At 38.8% G+C, this 17052-nt stretch overlaps 2 protein-coding genes and 1 long non-coding RNA gene across 4 annotated transcripts; 1 reads left to right on the top strand and 2 right to left on the bottom strand.

Moving 5' to 3' along the window:
- Positions 1-45: 45 nt before the first annotated feature.
- Positions 46-3204, bottom strand: LOC122863841. Its single transcript, XR_006375099.1, has 3 exons — positions 3141-3204; positions 1209-1255; positions 46-502 (listed from the first exon to the last, which is right to left on the bottom strand). It is a non-coding gene; the product is annotated as an uncharacterized LOC122863841 (long non-coding RNA).
- utp23 (UTP23 small subunit processome component) lies at positions 2548-6207 on the top strand. 2 transcript variants are annotated; one of them, XM_044170631.1, is made up of 3 exons: positions 2548-3122; positions 3216-3288; positions 5172-6207. In XM_044170631.1, the coding sequence occupies exons 1-3, from the start codon at positions 2935-2937 to the stop codon at positions 5571-5573; spliced, it is 663 nt and encodes a 220-aa protein (XP_044026566.1). In that variant the 5' UTR covers positions 2548-2934; the 3' UTR covers positions 5574-6207. The 2 variants fall into 2 exon arrangements, with proteins under 2 accessions (XP_044026566.1, XP_044026565.1); XM_044170630.1 differs by having other exon boundaries at positions 2663-3122; positions 3216-3390.
- Positions 5768-16952, bottom strand: LOC122863838 (double-strand-break repair protein rad21 homolog A-like). Its single transcript, XM_044170629.1, has 14 exons — positions 16807-16952; positions 14576-14736; positions 13496-13625; positions 12922-13021; positions 12112-12218; positions 11719-11928; positions 11292-11414; positions 11009-11137; positions 10308-10531; positions 10026-10182; positions 9364-9509; positions 8984-9169; positions 8766-8849; positions 5768-8061 (listed from the first exon to the last, which is right to left on the bottom strand). The coding sequence occupies exons 2-14, from the start codon at positions 14717-14719 to the stop codon at positions 7870-7872; spliced, it is 1932 nt and encodes a 643-aa protein (XP_044026564.1). The 5' UTR covers positions 14720-14736; positions 16807-16952; the 3' UTR covers positions 5768-7869.
- Positions 16953-17052: the final 100 nt, after the last annotated feature.

Below are 17052 nucleotides of genomic sequence, written 5' to 3'. Positions count from 1 at the left end.
CTACATAAATGCAAATGTTAAAATTTCAAACTATGTTAACCTGCTTTTTTTTTTAAAGGTATATGAATTTATACACTGATGATATTTCTCATTCTCAAAATACAAAAGCATACAATCCAAATGTCCACATCACATACATTGTCTGTATCAATACACCAATAGCATGGCCGGATTAACCGACTAAGGCTCCCTAAGGCACAAATTACTCACATTCCTCACACTCTCCAGCTCCAATTTATACCATTTTTCTATGCTGGAATACTGCTAGGCCCCAGTTTTTCTGTGGTAATTACAGTGCTCCCATCTTAATCAACTAACACTGATTATCAAAACATGGGAAATAAATATTCATTAAAAAAAAAACTCCAACAAAACTACATTCCATAATAAAACTATTAAAAGAACAATTCAAACACTAGCATAATTAAATTAAATTAAGCAATTTCATTAAACAAAATTACGTCCTCCTTACAAATATGTGTTATGTTATGTGTCATATCCCCTGTAGGACAAAAAGAGAGAGAGAGAAAACTGTTTAGTTTATGTTGCAGGTGGTCTTAACCTGCCACTGAGTTCAATATGACAACTATACATTTATTCAGGAACAGACATAAGTATGTTTGAAAAAATTAAAGTCTTAAAAGTAGATTTTGACACAGGGACCCCTCAAGTAATCAGGTAATAAAGTAGAACCAACAGGTTTTACTTGCTATAATCATTTCTGAAGAAATCTGTTCCCAAATCAATTTCTAATACATACTAAAAAGACACAACTTGAAAGATATTCACTTGATTTGATTAACTCAGAAGCCTGAAGCCTCATATTAGCTTCAGATAAACTGTGGAATGTATTTTTGCACAGAACGAGGACTGTAGATTTTGCCGTTTTAACAGCTAGTATGAACAGAAGAAACGATTACAGCAAGCAAACCCTGTTTCACTGTTCACATGGGCACCTGACTGTTGCATCAAGGCAGAACCTATTCTTTAAGGCCCCTATCACGTCAGCTGATACTGTGCTTCAGTAGTGCATCCTACAAAATGTTCAGGATGTGTTCGTGTGTGTGTGTTGTTTTGTTGTGTACAATTACGTCAAAATTATGACTTATGTAAATTATGTCAAAGCCAAATTATGAGATATTACTTAATTTTTTAACTTACTCATAATTTTAATTTACCATATAATTGTGAAAAAAATAACAAAGTACCTCATAATTTCCTCTCCTTAACGTTTTTGTCCAATGTTCTTCTTTTCCTGGCGAAAATGATATGCTTTCAAAAATGAGGATTTAAAAAATTCCACATATCAAGTCAATACAAATATACATAAACATAAAAAATGTCAAAATGTCATTTAGTATTTATATAATAATAAAACAAAACAAAATAAACAGTCGGACAGTCACAACAACCAGTAACACCGCCCTGGCTGTTTCCCTCGGTGTCAATTGATTTCTATATTCTGGAAACAATGCAGGTACATAAAGGTTTTGGAAATATTGCAGTCTTGGTTGAAGATAGCTTACAAACATTATATCAGACATGTGTCCCAGTATATACTGATGGATCCAAGGATCCTAATGCAGGGAGGACATATTTTGCTTTTAGTATACCAGCCTTATAAGTTTCTGTTAAACGAAGAACATCAGATCATTTGTCCATATTTACAGTTGAGATGATGGAAATTGCAACAGCATTACGGTGAAGAGTTACACATTTAAAAAAGTTATTCTTTGTACAGATTTGTGTTCTGCATTAATGTCATTGCAGTCATTTACATTTCACAGTAGGTAGGGTATAGTTAATGAGATATATGTGAAACTATGTACAGAGTATAAATATTTTGATAACATGTATGTGGATTCAGAGATTAAGGGCAATGAATTTGTGGAATGCATTGGCAAAACAGGCTCTGAAACATCAGGAGATCATGGAAATTTCACTCAGTAAATCTGAAGCAAAAGGAATAATCAAAATTAAAGAGTGGCAGCACTGTTGGATGCAGGAAACACAGGACGAGGCCTTCATGCACACAGCGAGAAGTGGGCACAGTGAGGACAGCTCATAGGAGCACTAAAGAGAACCAAGCTGAGGGTAGGACATACCAGACTTAATAAAACACGGCACTTAATAAACAAACATCCCTCAGGATCATGTGAACACTGTCAAATAGAGGAATCAGTGGAGCATGTCATTTTTCACTGCCAAAAGTAGAACTGAGTCTAAAAAATGTATTTGCCATCGGGTTAAGGAGGCTATTTCATTATTTCAAAGAAACTGGGCTGATCAAAATAATTTAGTGTTCAGTGAAATGTAGTTGTTTTTTTGTTTGTTTGTTTGGTTGGTTAAAGGGATAGATAACTCTGGTTCGCACTCCAACATAGTAGGAGGCGGTAGTGCACCTCAACGCTGGTTGCCACCGCCATTAAACAGAAGAAGAAGAAGAAACTGTACTACCAAATATACTCTCTGGTACTACGATTTGGCTCGGGGCATGTGGGGTACAGGGCAATATTTATTTATTTGGAAAATACAGGACTTAGGAAAATAATATAGGGTAGTCATAAGACCTCTCTGATCCACACTCAATTTCAGAAGGTGGCGGTAATGCACCAAAAGCTGTTTAACAACCGCCATAAAACCTCAGAAGAAGAAGCTCAAACAACCGGAACCTTTGTCGAATATTTTGTTTCCGCCCGGAGTCAGAAGAAGTAGAAACCGCAAGCGTGTTGTGTACACTAGAAACGTCCATGCTTAAGTATCTGATAGTGATAATTTGACTAAAATTTGTGAAAGACGTCCATAAAACGAGTCAACTGATCTAACCGGAAGAATCATCTGCAACGGACATTTTAACGTACGCCACTAACGGTTATTTTCTGAGGAGGATTAAAAAAAAACTAGCCATTTTTCTGACTTTACCTACCAGCCACCATGAAGATCAAGCGACAGAAACAAGCCAAGAAAACCATAAGTTTCTACAAATACAACTTCAGCTTCAGGGAACCCTTTCAGATCCTCATTGATGGGACTTTTTGTCAGGCGGCTTTGAAAAACAAGATTCAGATCAAAGAGCAAATGCCCAAATACCTGATGGGCGAGGTGCAGCTCTGCACCACAAAGTGAGTAGATTAACTTACCGTAAGTACGCGTTAAATGTAAACATCCTGTTTTATCTAATTTCGCATTATTTACCCGTGTCTGTTTATTCTCAGCTGCGCACTGAAAGAACTGGAGACTCTGGGAAAAGAGCTGTTTGGAGCCAAAATCATCCTGCAGAGGTTCCAGGTGAGGAGGTGTCCACATTTCAAGACCCCTGTCCCCGCTTCAGAGTGTCTGCTGTCCATGCTGGAGGAGACAAACCCACACCACTACTTTGTTGCTACACAGGTAAATACACAGACACACACATCACCCAGAGGAAAAATGAAATGAGAAATACTAACTGGAAATGGACTAGATATTAGCAAGACACCTACAGCAGACACTAGATGTTAGCTCAACACTGTATATGAGTTTTATCTTGCACTCAGTCGCCAGTTTATTAGGTACATCTAGCTAAAACTAATGCAGTCTAATCACAACCAGGTTTATTGCTAAGTAGATTATTTCTTTTTACATACAAGGAATTTGCCTTTTTGGTATTTTGGTGCATCAACACAGAGAAAATAAAAATAAACACGTACTGCAAAAGTCATGAATCAAATAAAATAGTAGTGTACAATAAAAAAACATGAAAACTATATAAAATATATGTAAAATATCTGTTTTTAAAATGAAAATAGCTGTACAGTGGATGGACTGTGCAAAATATTGACCAAATCCAACAGCCCTGTAATAAATCCTATGTTCATGAAGCTTATAATGTTCAGTTTTTGTTAAATTGTGCTAGAGAGGTGTTGATTCAACTCTACAACTATATAAATATTAGAAACACCTGTCAGTATAAGACAGTACAGTTCAACAGCACCACAAGCTACAGGCTCCAAAATGAATCAACACCTCTGTAAAACAGTTTCAGCAAAAACTGAACATTATGATCTTCATGAAGGTAGGATTTATTACAGGGAAGTTGTATTACATTATACCTAGTTATTAATTTAACTAGGTTTACTTAATAAACTTGCAAATGAGTGTATATAGGCGATAATTAAGAGTCCCATATATATCTCAGAGCTTGCCAAGTAATAGTTACTTAAATACAAAGATTTACATGCTTGGTGGAACGGGAGACAAAATGTCAACTCATGTCAGATAAAAGGGAAGGTATTATTTCTCTAATGAGAGGTTATCTTACTGAGAATTGGGAAAAAGGGCTTACACTATTAAAATGTACAAGAACAGATAAAAAGGTCTGGCAGATGTATGTAAAAACAAACAGACAAAAGTTTGATCAAGATAAATAATTACTAAATAAACCACAAGTGCCTGATGGTGTTTGCCACACGGTTGATTTAGGTTTAAGGTTAATTTAGTTAATTTATTACCAGTCCTAGGCAAAAAAACACAGAAGGCAATAACATCACAATAAAGTTTAAAAATGTATCTTTGGGGTCATGAGAGGATTGATGGTACAAAAAAGAAAAATAATGTTCTGCTGCTCAAATTTAGATTCTCTTTTTTTCTGATGTTTCTCTGGCCTTTCTATTTTTTTCTTGTGAAATATTGAATAGTTTTACCTCTTCAGGCCTCTAACAGTTATTCAAATGAAACAATCTGAGAGGTTTTTAGAGGAGAAAATCACTCAACGAGGGTGCTCATGCTGCAGACGCTGCTTCATTTAAAGGGGACATCAGCCAAAAAGGTTGGGAATCACTGATTTAAAAGGGAGCAAACTGCCACACAAGCACAAGTATCAACATGAACCCAGGGAGAATCATTGATTTAGAGATTTGTTTTGCCCTCAGGACTGGCAGAGGGTGCTGCTTGTTATGGGTCTTGTCATCTGGAATTTCACCAAGTTAATGAACCCCTGGACCTCCTAATAAACTGGAAACCAATTAAACATCAGTTAAGGAATTGTCATATAATCAGTCTAGGAAGAGAAGTTCCTTAGGACAAAAATTAGGGCCAAATTGAGTACTATTGATGTAACTGTGGGAAGTAACTGACATGTATACATTTGGCATTCCCATCACATAAATCTACTGGTGTATGTGTGTGTTCTCCAGGACCACGCAGTAACTGCAGGCCTGAAGAAGATCCCAGGCGTTCCGCTGCTCTACATCATCCTCAACACCATCGTGCTGGACAAGCCCTGCCAGACGTCCCTCGACCACGTCCAGGCCGTCCAGCTGGGAGAGCTGGTCAGCCCGGCCCAGCAGCAGAGCATCCGCAGCCTGAAGGAGGAGCAGGGCATCGCCCAGAAGGGCGGAGAGAGGCGGGGGAGGAAGAGGAAGAGGAAACAGAGCAATCCTAACCCTCTGAGCTGCATGAAGAAGAAGAAGAAAGGCGTGCCGACACCGCCGCTGAAGAAGACGGAGCAGGGGGAGAAGAGGAAAAGAAGTCGAAACAAGAAACGAAGGACGGAGGGAGGAGACAGCACGTCTGTGCCTGCGGTTACAAATACATAGTACGGCAGGACAGATAGAGACTTTAGCCATTTTGTTTCATGCATAAATATCATTTGAAGATGTCAAAGCGGTTCACGATTAATATAATCCCAATCTAAAATAATTAACAGTCTGCACATTTACCTCTGGTCTTTTTTTTATGTGTTACTGCATAGAATAAATCAATGTTTATATAACAAAATAACATTTTAAAATACTGGTCATAGTATTTGTTTTATTTTGAAAAATTTAGCAACTGTTTCCGGGACTCAGGATTTACAGCCATGGGACTGAAACTTTTCAGAAACATAGCAATATTTTTGAGATTGAGAAGATTTGTCTTTGCTTTTATACAAAATTAAAAAGTAGGTTTACAGGCACATAGTTTAAAATACAAGATGCACTCAGACATTACATGATATATAGTTTATATGGAAGTGGATATCAAAAACGATGCATTCAGCTGTCTTTGCTGAAGCACAAGGAAGAAGTGTGGTCACAATTCTTGGTGGTCTGCTTGTTTTTACTTTATGCTTTTTGATGACTATAACGTTCATAACAAATATGTCCATTTAGACTTCACTTGATTGTGTTATCAAGTCATTCTTTAGATTAAAAAAATCTATTTTGCTTTTAAATAAAAAAACCCAATGAATTTTCTTGTTATATATTACATCAACAAATGAATACTGAACAGAGTATCTACTTGATTTACACTAAGTTAAGTTACTGTGGAAGTGACACTGTTAGAGCACAACAACTGAAAAGTCTTAATTATCAAGACAATATAATACTGTATGTCACCCAGTTGTAACTAAATTATTATTTATATATAAAAGGACCACTGGATAAATTGAATCTTTGTCACATACTTCAAAGTCATTTTAAGAATAAAAGAGCAACACAGCAATAAAAATGGTAGTTTCTGGAGCAATTCCACTCTAATAACATATTTCAGGACAGAGCATGCAAGTATGGCAGACCACTAATGTTTCCATCATCTATAGGCTGAAACTCTGAAGCTCTTTTTTATACGCTGTGTCCCAATTCCATAGTACATTCTAATTATATACAGGATGTACTATATACTAATCTTTATAGTATAGTTTTTGCAGTTTGTTTACAAGAAATCACCATACAAATGATACAATAAGTGTGTTATTTTGAATGCTACTGCCAATTAAATTTAAAAAGCCAGCAAAATGTTTGTCCAGACATAACATTTTTGAGGTGTTCCTGGAGCCGTTTCACCAGCATCAACAGTTATCTTAAGTTTTTTTTTTCCAGCTGTGAGCATCTCCTCTATTTCCTTTGTGCATTGCATTATAGAAGAAAAGTGTACATCAACAGCACAGTGTGCATATTGACTGTTTTGTGTGTACTTTATCTTTCCACTTTTCCAGTGTGAGCACACTACATACATAAATCCTACTTAGAATGAATATGTAGCATGGATTTGGGACACAACTATAGTTTTTCTGACTCTTGTGAGGCGCAAACAGTCAATGATGCAAGCAAAGCATTTGCAAAAAACAACAACTTGGATTTTGTAATGCTTAAAGTGCTACACTACAGTTGAATAATGATTAATTGCTGGTTGAGTCTGCAAATCACTACCGTAGTAACTGTTTAAATGTACGCTTGCAGAGACTGGATATAGTGCATGCTCCTTTTAGGTAAGTCAGTGTACACGAGAACCCTCAGAACTTTGTCCTGTAGTAGAAGTAACATGGTTGATTGAATTATCACTGTATAAACACACAGTTGTCTCCCACTGTAAACATATCCAGATAATAGACTCCCTTTGACTTAGGTGCCAGTGCAAAACAACAGCTTTTTGAAGGAAGTAGTGCTTGTCAAAGTTTTTCTGCTTGAAAAAACGAGTGGAGAGCAACTCCAAACAAAAAGGGACACCCACATTGCTCACTTTATGTACCTTACTTAATACTAACTTAGCTAGAAAGTGAGTCTTTATAATAAAATATACAATAAATAATAATAAATAAATGAATAATAAATAATAACAAACAGGAAGTGTCCATTGTTTGGAGTTGTAATCCTCCTCCTCCTCCTCCTCACTATGGAATTTTTCAAGGAAGAAACATCTTAATCCAACCATGTAATTCAGACCTCTTCCTTCCAACCACTGCATGACAGTAAGATATTGTCGACAGAAGAAAAAAAAAACTCCACATCATACACGAAACAAAGTCAACAAACTCAAATAAATAAATAAAATTAACAGACACACAGCGTTGTGTTGCAGAGAGTACAGAGAAGAGTTGTTTTTCCTTTTCGGACTGTCAAGTTGTGTTTTCTAGATGATGTGGAAGCGAGGTCCGGGCGTTGCTATGATGTCGCTGTACGGCTCCTCCTGGACGAGCTCCACCGCCTGCTGCTTCTTCAGAACCAGGAAACTGTAGAACTTAGCAGCTGCCTGCTTCTTGTTGTTGTTTCTGCACAGATCCAGCAGGCTGACCGACTGGGCACCTGTCTTGGCCATCACCCTCTGTGGTAAGATGAGAAAGAGAGCGTCAGGAGGGGAAGGCTCTGGCATTTTACATCATTCAAAAATATTTTAAAGTCATTAAAGTAGCGCGCTTTGGTACATGTATTTACAGGGGGCTGACCTCTGTACTATTAATTAATATTAACTACTGTATTATTGTTGTATATAGTTCTTCACCTGCTGCTCTCACTTTAAGCAGCAGATGATAAGCTAAAACAGTGAAAGTTATGTAACATATCTCTGCTTCCGGCGCAAATACGATACCAGATACAGAAATCCAGTGTCTCTTGCATTCTTAAGCCATATGTAGAACCACAAAAGTGCCTTATCACTGACTAGATACGTAGAATTAACTCATGCAAACCTATAATGTGTTGTTTTTATAATTCAATAATCATTTCTTTTTGTATTTTTTTGTTTTTAATATACATTTCATATACAGTATATATTTGCAAGTTTTTTCCACCTTAATAGATACAGCAGATTTGCCCAAATAAAATAGTAATAAAATTAACAAAATTTCAACATTTACTAAATACTAAAAAAGCACTTTTATTAAAGTTGTTTATGGTTTTAACTTAAGATATAAAAACAATTTGGGATGTGACCATTCTGACAAGTAGGTAAAAACTCCTCTAAGCTGTAGCAACAAGATATCATCCTGTTTTTCTGATTCTTCCAAAAAGATATGAACATATACATACCTGGAGGCCATGGAGCATCTGCTGGGTTCTTTTGTTCCACCTCCTCTCCTCCTGATCCTGGTCTCCTCCCTGCACCTCATCCTCCTGACACAGAGAAACACAGTTAGAAACATTAATAAAGGCTACCTACTGTAAAGTCCTGGATAAAATGAGTCTGTTAACTTACCATGAATAAATAAAGTGTACTTTGCAAGTATTTGTGGATCTCTCTAGCTCACCTCTTCATCAGAGTCGTCATCGTTCTTCTTCTTGTCCTTGTCACAGAGCAGGTCCAACTCTATCAGCTGGCTGATGTTAGTGGTTTCCTCTGGGAGCAGATCCACACTGGATGCCTCCAGCTGCTGGGACACATTAGAGGCTTTGGACTCCTGCGGCTGTTGTTGTTGCTGGTCCAAAGCTCCCATCTAGAGAAAAGAGTGTAAGAGGATACAGATATAGAGGGTAGTTAGTGGAGTTGGTAGAGAGGACAGGGAGAGAGTTATTTAGAGTCCTGACATCAAATATGGGATGATCAGATATGGAAAAGGGTGGGTGACGAGTGTGCATCTCCTTCAGTATATACAGACACTACTACTACTAGGGGGGAATCTGTACTCACGGGCAGGGCTGGTTCTGTGTCCTGGGCTTTGCGTTTGAGGGCACGTTGGGAGGACGGAGGGGGCATGACTGACTCGTCCAGCGTCGTCCTGCTGCCTTCTACAGCTGAAGTCTGCAGAACACTGGCCTCTTCCATGATGGTTTGGTCTGGAGGAGAAATGGACATACTGTACATGTTAGAAAAACTCACATGTACAAAATATTTCTTTTCTGTGCATGGGAACACTGAATGTTTCAGTTTATCATCACTGAGGATATTTGTGGGCATCCACAATCACACATCCTCTTTTTTTTCTTTTCTTTTCTTTTTTTTTTTTAGCAATTTCCCACTGAATGGAGAATCAATTACTCAGTTAGTTGATAACTCTACCTTGTGCAAACTGATCTAGACTGCCACAAATTAACATATGGGTGGAAAAATATGCGCGCAAATATTCTATTTCAAATTGTTACCACTTTTGCAACCCGTACACATTGCTGTTGTCCAACCTTACGAATTTCATACCAAGACAAACAACCCAAACTGAAGCACTACAACAAGTCCAATCCACAGCAAAAAATAGGAGAAATGTAATGCATCCAAATTTTAATATCCATACTGTTTCTGTTATGGCTTTCCACAAATAAATCAAGCATATATGTACACAAACACCCATTTCCTACCCATGATGTCTGTCTGCTGGTGTCCTGTTGTTTCCTCTCTGGGTACCTCCGGGTTCTCCAGATCCTTGAGGAACTCATCTAGACTGTCAGCCTCTCCACCTTTCCTCCTCTTCCTAAGCTCGTCTGGCACCAGTGGTGTCAGACACCTTGTAAACATCTAGAGAGAAAGCAAAGAGGCAGATAGAGAGAACATGCAGAAAGATACAGTAGTTTTAATTCTTACTAAAGTGCTACTTTGAACACTTATCCCTGATTAACTGTGCATCTCTGAGGTAACGTTACTTTAAGCAGCCTAGCATTCCAGAGGGGCTGAGCAGGGAGAGAGAAAAGCTTCTCGACTCCACCGGTCTCCTTCCACATCATCAGTTTCTTGGTAGGAGGTGCCAGGTCCAGGGTGGTGACAATGTCAGAGTAGTCAGACAGCTGTGCACGGATGGTTTTACTGTCCAGCTCCTTCACGCTGTCCACAATCAGCTTCCTCTTTCGCTTCGCCTTGGTCTCCTTCACTGCACAGTTCATAGGAAGACGGAGATGAATCAGCTCAGTAAACCAATATATAATATAATAGCTCAGATATTTGGAGCAAAAACAGCATTTCTATATAAACACATTGTTCCTGCGTAGACAAGCGTAATTGTACACTTCAGTTGTTATTCGCAAAAATTGCTGATCTGGTGTCGATCAATGTGTTATCATCGACTGGACAAATTACTTTTCTACTCTTATCGAGACAATTTTTTCAATCATTTTCAACACATTCTTGTTAACTTTTTCTATCTGCTGCCAGTCTCTGATTTTTGCATACAGATTTATGTACGAGGTGGGATCTCGTTCATGGAAAGGGAAAGAAACCCATTAGAAATGAAGTGGAACTGTATGTTCTAATGACGTAAAGGAAATTCAGACAGAAGTTTTAGCACAAAAATGGAAATGAAAAGGGATCGAGGAATGCTGAAGTTGTCTCTTGAAACCAGCTTTGTTACCTGTGATGTCAATAGGCTCCAGGGCAAAGGTTTCTTCCTCGTTGTGAATCAGGGTGGTTTGTTCTGTCTGGTCTGCCATGGCTGGTAGAGGCTCTGTTGGGCCTGAGTCTGGACTGTCTGGGGCTCCCGCTAACAACACACAATCACACCATGTTGGATATACATGTCATGATATGTAGGTAACGGTATTGTAATTCCAATTGTATGTAACCAAAGCTATTGCAACACAACATAAAACACTTTTTTTTCAGGGTTTACTACTGAGGTTATTTGTGGCACTGACCTGAGAGAGCGTCAAAGTCGTCCTCATCGTCTCCGTGGTCCTGAGGCATCATCACACTCTCTGTGATGGCAGGAGGGTCGTCAAAGATGCCGCCTCCATCCTCATTACTCAGCAGCTTGTCCACTACACATAGAGATAAGGTCATTCAATTATAACAATCCAGATAATTCACTTAATTTAACAGTCCATCTAAATGAGAGGGGCTACACTCAGCTATCAGCATCCTTCATAGCATTCAACTTTCACACACACTTTCTGTAAGTCTGCCATTACAAGCTTGGGCCACTAAGAGGAAGGAAAACTGTGGGAATACACATGTCATGCTCTCCATTATTACTTAAGTTACTGTTGCAGAATGCTAACATTATTGCATCTATCTCAAACTCCAACTGTAGAGTCAGTGCCTATAATATTGACAGGATCCTACCGAGCATGCCTCCCTCATTGCTCTCCATGGGGTTGTCTCCGAAGTCGTCCTTGTACTGGTCATCGTACTCCAGATGGTTGGACTTGTCAGCCATTGGGTTAGCTCCACCCTCAGCCTCCAGCAGCAGGTTGGATGCTGACGCTCCCATGATGTCCACCTCGAACGCACTCTCCTCCCGCATCATCTCCCGGTCGTCCATACCAAAGTCAGCTGCACAACAGAAACGTGTCTTTATAGTAAATAGTGTGGGAAATGGGCGAGTGGAGGAAGTTACACTGTCAACTAACAACGAAAAGTAGCAACTGTTCAAACTGTCCTAGATGTTTAAAAATGTGACTGTCAAGCATGAAATTACTGAACAAAAGCATGCACGCTCAGAAGAAAGATGCCTACCAAAGTCATTGTCCTGCAGCAGGTTGAGGTTGCCCACCTCCTCTCTCATGGTGATCTCCTCCACTCTGCTCTGGTTCAAATTGAACTGCTGAGCAACGTCAATATCACTGTACAAAACACACCACACAGTCAATTCAATATTTATCTTGTATTTACAGCACTTCTCTTCAAATGGTTTTTTTTTGCGAGCAGTGGAAAAGACAAAATATATCCGCACTTCGATGCTTATTCAATGCCTTATTATTTATTAGTTATTTTGTAATGAAGTGCTTGTCAGCTCACTTGTCTTGTCTTTTTTAACATTCGTTAGTGATTACCTATATTTCCCAGAATGTAGAAATGGGTGTGGGTGGAGAGCGAGAACCATCATAAGAATTCGTCCAATTGAAAAAAGAAAACACGCATGGTTCTACAATATTTTTGAATAATCAATATTATAGGCAGAAATATACTAGAAAGAAAATTGAAAATTATGTTTTTGGACAAGAAAAATGTCCAGTATTAAATGTCCACAAAGGTATTACATATTGTGAGGCGCCCTGGTGGTCTAGGGATTAAGGTACCAAAGTCCTCGTTGACGTGACCTTTGTTGCATGTCATTCCCTATATCTCCCTCCTCCAGTCATGTCTCTACTGCTGGCTATCTATTAAAAGGCATGAAAATGCCCAACAAAAGAATAATACCAAAAATAACGTTGTTTGTTTTGATCACTGTGGTTTGCACAGGTTTTCTGCACAAGTTCAATCTAGTTTCTAGTGTATTTCTACCTAATGCTCTCTCACAAAGAGGTAGACCGACAGAGGACTCACTCTAGGTCTGGTAGTGGCTGATCAAAATCATGGAACTCCTCAGGCAGCGTGATAGCGTTGTAGGCTGCTTCTCTGTTCTCCTCTGGAAGATCCACCACACCTGAAACACCACAATGTAGGAAAAGAGTTACAGCATGTGACATATCTCAAGTGGCAGGGAAGAACCAGGCATAGTTCGATAATACGTATATAAATACGAGGAGTTTTAAAAAAGATCCTGAAGATGGGTGGAAAAGTACAGAAAACCGGGAACAGAGAACAATTTACCAACAACTACTTTCAACTAAATATCTGAATACATTTGGAATCTCTTTTTTTGCTATATAAGAGGAAGATGAAGCAATAAATTTGTGTATTTTATATTTACAGTATTGCATGTAGGTGAACATACATGCGTTAAAGCTATAACATTAAAAAACCTGATTATTATCTTTCTCAAGGGACGTGAGAAAGGTTTCAATCTCTGACCAACACTGCATGTAATACAGTATGTACAACTAGTTGAAAGCAGAGAATCAGTCTGATTGCTTTGGGAAACCAAGTTTTGACTTATAAGTTACATTTTATCGCCGACCTGGTCTAAACGCCATCTTGATCTTGATGAAGGCCTCGTTACAGTCTGCCAGCAGGTACTTGGCCTTCCTGTGATAGATCCTCACCACCCCCAGCAGCAGATGTCCTGACGTTCGTAAAGCCATTTTCACCTGTAAAAATAATGATAAAAAGGTACATGCACAGATGATCAGTGGTGATACAATGGAATGAATCTGCAAATCTTATATAAACGTGTCAATACTCAAAACTGCCACTACTATTGCTTAGTCATGAAATGCCAAATCAGTCTTCTTTTTTTCAATCAGTCAACTGATAAAATGTTTCATGTGGTCTCATCAATGGTGTCTCAGCATCCCGTAACAACACAACAGTAATGAAATAATGACATTAGGGCTGCAACTAAGGGTTTTTCTAAATGAATTAATCCACAGAATATTTAATCAATTGAACAGTTATGAAGAAAATGTCAAAACCAATGACCATCACATGTTACAAAGGCCCTAAATTATGTGTAAAAATTGCCTACTTAAGTCTAGTCCAGCAGGCACAAAGCTCAAAATATTACGTTAAGAATGATATGAAATGAAAGTAATCAAATTTGTTAGTAATGTTTTGCATTTGTTAGACAATATAACCACATATGTTTGCCAGTTTTACTGAATAAACAATCATTGCTTACCATGATAATAGTTTTCCGTTAAAAATCAACCAATAAGTTTCAGCAAGCAGCCTTGATAGACTTACAAAGACTGTCAGTGAGATATCAATGCTGCAAATCTAATTCCTTCAAATTTATGATACGATATGATACATTGTTAGATTGGACTTACATCAGTAAACGTTTAAAATATGTGATCAATGATCAATTTATTTATTAAATACATGAACTAATATCGAACAAGGCTGCCAGAACGTTGTTATATCTTAACTTTTTTATCAGATTTTGAGTGTGAAATACCAATCAGTTCCCAAAACAGAACCTTGTAATTATAGGATGATGATGATGGAGATTATATAGATGTAGATCAACACACAGTAACAATAAAAGGACAATTAAAACCATCATCTCTCTGTGAAAGTGAAGACCCTGAGAAACTACCTTGGGTGAGATGATGCTCTCCACGCTGCTCTCCAGATTGCACTCAAACACATGAGCCTTGGTCAGCTTCTTGTCCCAGTGGGCCGCCAGCCAGATTTTGGCCAGCGGCCCACGTTTGCTGAGGACAAAGTGGGCATAAAACATTGTCTAAGGCGTCGGGCCTGGAGAGAGAGGAAGCAACACAAAGGGAGAAACAACATACTGTATATGACTGAAATCACAACTCTGAAAAGGTAAACAAAGAATCACAGTTGAAAGGACACATTCATTGAATTGTCTAAGCTTTTGCAAGCAGACTTTTTGAAGATGCAGACACGGTTGTCTAGCTAAATAGGAGTAGTGACAGCAGGTTCATAGCAGGATGCAAGCTGATTAACTGAGACCTGGTATGGGAACAGCCCCAATCAGGACCTGCAGGACCTAGCCCTGCAGACTGTGGTGAGCGTACCATCATCTCAGCACCCCCCACTCTGCTGTACAGTACCTGTAGACAAGTCAGTGCAGAGCCAGAACACAGCGTCCTATGAAGGACTCTTATCATCCCTGCAATGGACTCGATCAGTGGCTGCAGTTTGACAAGCTCCTCTACTGTCTCAAAACCAGCACACAAAGACTCAGGAAGAGCTTCCCCTAAGACATCAGGACCCTTAAGTCTGATCCTGCCAGGGCCACAAGCTAGGGACTGCACTCCCTACAATAAACTGTAAATATACTTTTCTATGTAGTATTTTTATACAGTATTAATTTTTTGAGCTTGACAGTTCTCTCTTGCACTTGAAAACAGCAGTTAAAAAAAGCAAAGTAAGTAAATAATTACAGTAAGTATAATGAGTAACAAGTGTTTCGAAAGCTCAACATTTGCGACAACACAGACGAGAAGTCAGAAAAAAGCCACATATGAAGAGGCACATGCAGGGCACGCCCCACCTCCAAAAACATATTACAAAGGCAATGAGAGTATGCAAATATACAAAAACAAAAACGCAGCCACCACCCAGCCACAGGGGGACATCAGACAGGAGGGCCGAGTGAGAAGGAAGAGGTGCAAGATCAGCCCAGCTGCCAAAGACAGAAAAGTCAGCAGCTGGTGTTCCCAGTGCACCAAGCCCGTGTGCAAGGAGCACAAATATGTAGTAGTCATTTGTGAAGCGTGTAAGCAACGAGATGGCAATTTGCGCTGTAACCATATGATTTTATTTCATCAGTTATATTTTCTTTTATTCGATCACATTAACCATAGGTCACTACAGATAAAGTACAGTATCTATAACACAATCAGTATAATCGTTATCAGTGTTATGTGTATGTTATGTGTGCCAAATAAACATATTCCAAATATTAAATGTATTATTGTTTGGTCCAAATCACTGCTAAAATAATTATTTTAACAACATTTTTATTATTGTATGTCTTTATTATTTTTAAATCACACTTGCACACATTTTTGACCCATGTGTGTAAACTTGATGTAGTAATACAAAAGCTATTTTTGTTCATAAAGTACGAAAGGAAAAATTAAAATAATGATTTTTGGTAATCAAAAACAAGATATTTAATGAATACTTGGGATATTAAATGATGAAATTAATTGATTTCATGAGCCTTGCATGACATAGGAAATGAATACGGCTCATTTTTGACCCATGTTGTGCATTACAAGGGCTTAGGACAGCTTGTGAATCAAAGGGTTAAGGTATGCGGGCAGTCAAAAAAACAGTTTTCACTCTTCTCTGGTAGCTTTTTTTTGTACAACTCAGAAGGCGTGGTTCTCATTTCATTCCCCGGCCGTGACTCTGTCCTCCTCGCAGACACAGACCCCTTGGCAATCTGTGAAATGTCTGCCAGGTCGTTAAGTAAAAATGCTAAGTTAGCTATAACGTGTTACCTGCAGCACTATAATGTACCTGCACCTGCTACATCAAACGCATATATTAGACTATAACTGCAAAACACAAGTTAATGAGTCAGTAATGTTATACACAGGTAAACGTCCAGCATTTAGGAAAAAGCATGTAATTAAAAAGAGACGACCGTTGGATCCCCGTACACGTTACAGTTACACTACACCGCATTAACCGTTGATGCGCGCCCCTGTATCACAACAGGTAACGTTAATGATGCGGACGAGCTAACGTTAGCCACTGTCATTAAATACCAGAGCACCGCGAAGCTAGCGTGTGTTTTTGTTGACATTTAATTGACACAGTCAAACATAAAACTAAATGACTCACCGGTGAGCCGTTTTGTGCTTTTCTCTTTTTGCCGGCCGTGGAGTCGCTGCCGGCGGCGGCTGTTTTTCCACCCCTCCTCCGACTAAAACAAGCAAGATGGCGTCCTCGCTCTCCCCCCCTCCTGGGCCGATTGGACGGTTTGAAAACCTCAGCAGGATGCAGAGTGGTGCTGATGTGGGAAAGAGGGAGGGATGCTGAGCCAAAGGTATCAGTACCACAGTATTAACATCCTACTCCAACACCTTC

The sequence above is a fragment of the Siniperca chuatsi genome, linkage group LG17, assembly GCF_020085105.1.
Source record: "Siniperca chuatsi isolate FFG_IHB_CAS linkage group LG17, ASM2008510v1, whole genome shotgun sequence".
Taxonomy (NCBI): domain Eukaryota; kingdom Metazoa; phylum Chordata; class Actinopteri; order Centrarchiformes; family Sinipercidae; genus Siniperca; species Siniperca chuatsi.
This window is presented reverse-complemented; position numbering and strand designations above follow the sequence as displayed.